This window comes from Ammodytes marinus (assembly GCF_949987685.1).
Source record: "Ammodytes marinus genome assembly, chromosome: 16".
Taxonomy (NCBI): domain Eukaryota; kingdom Metazoa; phylum Chordata; class Actinopteri; order Uranoscopiformes; family Ammodytidae; genus Ammodytes; species Ammodytes marinus.
This window is the reverse complement of record NC_137220.1, coordinates 14,818,726-14,825,657: the sequence shown is the minus strand read 5'-3', so window position 1 is coordinate 14,825,657 and position 6,932 is coordinate 14,818,726. Positions and strand designations below refer to the sequence as shown.

The 6,932-nt window shown below is 40.3% G+C and overlaps 1 protein-coding gene across 1 annotated transcript; it reads left to right on the top strand.

Moving 5' to 3' along the window:
• The first annotated feature begins 979 nt into the window (after positions 1–979).
• Positions 980–6,413, top strand: LOC307263401 (uncharacterized protein). Its single transcript, XM_080044553.1, has 13 exons — positions 980–1,045; positions 1,153–1,440; positions 1,637–1,930; positions 2,044–2,355; positions 2,463–2,750; positions 2,947–3,240; positions 3,354–3,665; positions 3,773–4,060; positions 4,232–4,558; positions 4,780–5,094; positions 5,368–5,655; positions 5,857–6,005; positions 6,191–6,413. The coding sequence occupies exons 1-13, from the start codon at positions 1,018–1,020 to the stop codon at positions 6,197–6,199; spliced, it is 3,192 nt and encodes a 1,063-aa protein (XP_079900679.1). The 5' UTR covers positions 980–1,017; the 3' UTR covers positions 6,200–6,413.
• Positions 6,414–6,932: the final 519 nt, after the last annotated feature.

Genomic DNA, 6,932 nt, shown 5'->3' with positions numbered 1-6,932 from the left:
GGACGTGTGGCAGTGACCAGTCAACTTCATATCCCTCAAACAGAGTGGAAAACAGGGAAGGTCTTCACTTGTGAAGTGTCTGACAGGACTCTGAATACAAATGTCAGGAAGGGCATTAGCTTCTGCTCAGGTAAAATTAAGTTGATAATCACAACCTCAGCTATCTAATGAGAACACTGTGACCATCCAAAAAGTTGTTTTGACTGACTTTAACTTATTACACTAGATCTTGTCCTTATATACAAAAAGGGTATTACATAATGATATAATTACCTTGAGATTTAGTTTTGCTTCATGGCTCTTTTTCCTTGTATTTTCAACTTCAGTTTATTCAGGCAACCCTCCATCCATTCATGTGGAGATTCCCAGTTTCAAGACTGTGATGATGTCAAAGTCAGAAGTGATGGCAACATGTTCAGTCTGCACCATATTCGATGCCAACATTACCTGGTTGATGGAAGGACCACCTTCCAGTAACCAAGTGAAACAGGTCAAGAACACAACCCATTTAATAAGCACTCTGACGGTTTCTTTGAGTCAGTGGAAACAACTGAAGCTTCTAAAATGTAAAGCTGAACATCGCTGCTTCCCATCCCTTGAGATGGCTGTGAATGTCACAGGTAAGAACACCTAACAAAATATAGAATTAATAACAATAAAAAATGCAGTTGAATTGTAAAAGTGAAAGGCTGGACATACATAGTTTTGCTTCTTTTCTACTTCTATCATCCAGGGCCTATAGTTTCACCTCCGATGGTGGAGATCAGGAGATCTCTCCCAGATTTGCTGAAGGGGGACAGTGCTGTGCTGGAGTGTGACGTCACACATCTCTCCTCACGTGACCTCTACATCACATTTCAGGCGGGCAACGATGTCATCTCTGACAGAGAGTATTTCAATCTTCCAAAAACCCCAGGCCCCCATTCCATCAGTAGACGCTTCTCTGTCCTTCCTCATTACTTGAAGAAAGACACAAGTTTCACCTGTAAAGTGACTCAAGGCTTCTCTAGCAACTTCATGTCAAACTCCACTGGCAATATTTTTGGTGAGAGGAATAACTCCTTTCTCTTGATAATAGTTGACTGAATGTTTCACAGTTTGCAGATCTGTAATAGACTGACTCTTTGAATCCTTGATCCTTCTCTCATTTAGTGGACCCATCAGTCCAACTCCTTCTGGTCCCCAGTGAAGAATCAGGACCACAGAAACTTGTGTGTTCTGGATGGGGCTTCAACCCTCAAATACAATGGTCTTCTGAGTCTGAGGAAATATCTGCATCATTAACAAATGACGTCAGCATGGGTGCAGATGGACGTGTGGCAGTGACCAGTAAACTTCATATCCCTCAAACAGAGTGGAAAACAGGGAAGGTCTTCACTTGTGAAGTGTCTGACAGGACTCTGAATACAAATGTCAGGAAGGGCATTAGCTTCTGCTCAGGTAAAATTAAGTTAATAATCACAACCTCAGCTATCTAATGAGAACACTGTGACCATCCAAAAAGTTGTTTTGACTGACTTTAACTTATTACACTAGATCTTGTCCTTATATACAAAAAGGGTATTACATAATGATATAATTACCTTGAGATTTAGTTTTGCTTCATGGCTCTTTTTCCTTGTATTTTCAACTTCAGTTTATTCAGGCAACCCTCCATCCATTCATGTGGAGATTCCCAGTTTCAAGACTGTGATGATGTCAAAGTCAGAAGTGATGGCAACATGTTCAGTCTGCACCATATTCGATGCCAACGTTACCTGGTTGATGGAAGGACCAGCTTCCAGTAACCAAGTGAAACAGGTCAAGAACACAACCCATTTAATAAGCACTCTGACGGTTTCTTTGAGTCAGTGGAAACAACTGAAGCTTCTAAAATGTAAAGCTGAACATCGCTGCTTCCCATCCCTTGAGAGGGCTGTGAATGTCACAGGTAAGAACACCTAACAAAATATAGAATTAATAACAATAAAAAATGCAGTTGAATTGTAAAAGTGAAAGGCTGGACATACATAGTTTTGCTTCTTTTCTACTTCTATCATCCAGGGCCTATAGTTTCACCTCCGATGGTGGAGATCAGGAGATCTCTCCCAGATTTGCTGAAGGGGGACAGTGCTGTGCTGGAGTGTGACGTCACACATCTCTCCTCACGTGACCTCTACATCACATTTCAGGCGGGCAACGATGTCATTTCTGACAGAGAGTATTTCAATCTTCCAAAAACCCCAGGCCCCCATTCCATCAGTAGACGCTTCTCTGTCCTTCCTCATTACTTGAAGAAAGACACAAGTTTCACCTGTAAAGTGACTCAAGGCTTCTCTAGCAACTTCATGTCAAACTCCACTGGCAATATTTTTGGTGAGAGGAATAACTCCTTTCTCTTGATAATAGTTGACTGAATGTTTCACAGTTTGCAGATCTGTAATAGACTGACTCTTTGAATCCTTGATCCTTCTCTCATTTAGTGGACCCATCAGTCCAACTCCTTCTGGCCCCTAGTGAAGAATCAGGACCACAGAAACTTGTGTGTTCTGGATGGGGCTTCAACCCTCAAATACAATGGTCTTCTGAGTCTGAGGAAATATCTGCATCATTAACAAATGACGTCAGCATGGGTGCAGATGGACGTGTGGCAGTGACCAGTAAACTTCATATCCCTCAAACAGAGTGGAAAACAGGGAAGGTCTTCACTTGTGAAGTGTCTGACAGGACTCTGAATACAAATGTCAGGAAGGGCATTAGCTTCTGCTCAGGTAAAATTAAGTTGATAATCACAACCTCAGCTATCTAATGAGAACACTGTGACCATCCAAAAAGTTGTTTTGACTGACTTTAACTTATTACACTAGATCTTGTCCTTATATACAAAAAGGGTATTACATAATGATATAATTACCTTGAGATTTAGTTTTGCTTCATGGCTCTTTTTCCTTGTATTTTCAACTTCAGTTTATTCAGGCAACCCTCCATCCATTCATGTGGAGATTCCCAGTTTCAAGACTGTGATGATGTCAAAGTCAGAAGTGATGGCAACATGTTCAGTCGGCACCATATTCGATGCCAACATTACCTGGTTGATGGAAGGACCACCTTCCAGTAACCAAGTGAAACAGGTCAAGAACACAACCCATTTAATAAGCACTCTGACGGTTTCTTTGAGTCAGTGGAAACAACTGAAGCTTCTAAAATGTAAAGCTGAACATCGCTGCTTCCCATCCCTTGAGATGGCTGTGAATGTCACAGGTAAGAACACCTAACAAAATATAGAATTAATAACAATAAAAAATGCAGTTGAATTGTAAAAGTGAAAGGCTGGACATACATAGTTTTGCTTCTTTTCTACTTCTATCATCCAGGGCCTATAGTTTCACCTCCGATGGTGGAGATCAGGAGATCTCTCCCAGATTTGCTGAAGGGGGACAGTGCTGTGCTGGAGTGTGACGTCACACATCTCTCCTCACGTGACCTCTACATCACATTTCAGGCGGGCAACGATGTCATCTCTGAAAGAGAGTATTTCAATCTTCCAAAAACCCCAGGCCCCCATTCCATCAGTAGACGCTTCTCTGTCCTTCCTCATTACTTGAAGAAAGACACAAGTTTCACCTGTAAAGTGACTCAAGGCTTCTCTAGCAACTTCATGTCAAACTCCACTGGCAATATTTTTGGTGAGAGGAATAACTCCTTTCTCTTGATAATAGTTGACTGAATGTTTCACAGTTTGCAGATCTGTAATAGACTGACTCTTTGAATCCCTGATCCTTCTCTCATTTAGTGGACCCATCAGTCCAACTCCTTCTGGCCCCCAGTGAAGAATCAGGACCACAGAAACTTGTGTGCTCTGGATGGGGCTTCAACCCTCAAATACAATGGTCTTCTGAGTCTGAGGAAATATCTGCATCATCAACAAATGACGTCAGCATGGGTGCAGATGGACGTGTGGCAGTGACCAGTAAACTTCATATCCCTCAAACAGAGTGGAAAACAGGGAAGGTCTTCACTTGTGAAGTGTCTGACAGGACTCTGAATACAAATGTCAGTAAGGACATCAGCTTCTGCTCAGGTAAAATGAATCCATAAGCCACAATTTAAAACGTATTAATGCCATAACGGTACAATAAATACAGTTGTACATTCACACCGTTCAGGATCATCCATTTAACATGTAAAGCATTATTTATGTTCATTATTTTTATCTTTCTTTTTCTACGATATTATTATTTACTTTTTTCAGTTACTCCAGCAGCATCTCAGGCACTTGGCGTATATGTTCAGGGACCACCACTACAAGAGCAGGAGAGCAAGGGACCGCTGACTGTTACCTGTCTTATGGTCGGCCTTCCTCTTAATCATTTCTCTATCACCTGGAAAGTGGGTGGGAAAAAGTATTCTCTCAATGTCCACACGGAGCAACCAGTGAGTCACAGCAATGGGACAGAGACTTTGCGGAGCTTCTTCAATGTGTCAGCGGAGGATTGGCATGCATTTAAACAAGTGTCTTGTGAGGGAAAACACCTATGTTCCAACCAAGGCTATGAGGACCATATAAGCAAAAGCAGAGGTAGTGTTATTCCTAAAGAGCTTAGGTTTGATTATTTCCTGATGGCTTATAGCTATTCCTGGAATTTCTAGAGCACAGCATACTTTAGGATTACAGAAATTTGGAATGAAATAAATAATATTCACTGCAAAGCAAGTGCTGGTTGTGCCTAGATGATGAGATTGAAATAGCCAAAGTACAAATCTCCTGTTTACTTTTGTCTTATTTTTGTGTTTCTCAAGTCCTGTATCAGCCAACAGTGGAGATAGTAGAGCCAAGTGCCTCTCAGCTGTCTACCTCAGATGTCATCACACTCACTTGCTTAGTTACTGGATTTCTTCCATCCACCATCATACTGTACTGGGAAGAGAATGGCCAGAGACTTCCTTCTACTCGCTACACCAACAGTCCAGTGTGGAAATCAGAGAGACAGACTTATTCAATGAGCAGCAGCCTAAATGCATCCAAAACTGAGGACGAGGAGTCTATGTTTTCCTGCGTTGTCAGACACGAGTCATCTGAAACACCTTTAAAAAGCACCACAAAGAATGCATTTGGTAAACTGAGATTTTGCATCTAGTAAAAAGGGTTTTACTGTGTTTTTTCAGTAATAGTACAGATGTCAGTATATTGGTTGGTATTGGCTAAAATAAAGACGGCTTTGTGTCAGGCCTACATTGCAGCATTGGTGTCCTTTTGACAGCCTTGTTAATTAAAGTGATTAAAAAAAAGTTAAATTATATTACCTTCACAAACATAACCTGTAAATGTCACCTTGCTCAAAACAAATACATTGAAAATAATATAAAAACTATCACTATTTCCTCCAGTGTCGGTGACCCACAGCAAGCCTTCAGCCACCTTGCTCCGGGGCTCCGGTGAACTTGTGTGCCTGGTCTTTGGCTTCAGCCCTGCAGCCATTAACATCACTTGGTTTCTTGAAGACACCGTGGAGCTGTTGGACTACAACACTAGTGAACCCCACAGAGGCCCAAATGGAAAGTTTAGCATCCAAAGCCACCTTCGTCTGTCCAAAATCAGCTGGGTGCCTGGGACAGTTCTAACCTGCAGGGTGACACATGCAGACACCACCATATTCCTGAATGTATCTAAACCAGGTGCTGGTTCGTCCATCAATCCACATCTGTCTTGCTCATTAAATAATGCACACACTAGGTTAACCAACAATTTCATACATTTGTAAGTCAGTTGTGTCACTGCGTGGATTGTTGTATTGACATCTCTTTTCAGTCCCTCTTCTACTGTGACAAAGTCAATTTGATAGTTGACTGACAGATCTCATTTGAATTATTTCACAGACATCTTGGAGCACTACAATTTCCTTGATGACATCATGCATGCTGATATTAACCAAGAAATTAATCTGGAAATATGGTATATGGCTTTCACCTTCCTCCTTTTATTTCTCCTCTCCACCATCTATGGTGTCACAGCTACCATGATTAAGGTAAGATAGAGCTCTTCTAGAAGTTTATTTCATATTGATTGTATGGTTTTAATATCACTGCTTTGTTTTATATCATCTAGAATACTAATATTGTTGGGCATTTTTGAATGAAACCTTTTTAAATATTTGTTTTAAGAAACTGTTACTGGATGCTGACATATTCCCTGTATGTTTTCTCCCATTAGACTAAATGATGACGATAACAGGACGGATCACATTTCATGATCATTATATGGAATTTTGATTGCATACGGCCTTACAATTTTTGATGTAATTAATTAATTTCCTTTCCTTTTTAACATTTCTATTATTTTATGTTGTGGAATTGTTTTATGATGAATTCATTTCTTTTGATGTTTCAGTTGTATATTGTTGCATGTGTGTAATGCATCTGTGAAAGAAAAAACAGCAATAAATAGATCATTATAAATCATTAAAATAAATGAAGCTCCATCACTCCATCAATGGACTCATTCTTGAAAATAAACTCAATTAAAATGTGGGAAACAATGTTTGTCTTAATTTTCATTTTACATTCATACATTAAAACAAATGAATACAAATTCTGATATGAAGCAATAGCTATTCTTCAGGGATTAGTTTACAGTGCACTCTCACAATACCCATGTACTACTCAGAATGTCCACAGGAGTGAGGCAAAGCTCTAAATGCTGCAGTGTTACTTTGCCCCATGCATATTTGTGAAAACTAGTTGGTAGTCATTCGAGATGCTGACAGGTCTGAACTGGACTGAGTAAACGGTATGATACAAACGTTCATTCACTTGGAAACAGAAACAGATGCTGTTTTTGTATCTTCTCTTTTCCATACATACACACACAAAGTCCTGGTTAACGTGTGCACACTCTGTCTTTGAGTAAGAGCTGCATGCTTGTGTCTGCATTTGTGTACCTTGTGGGTTTAAAG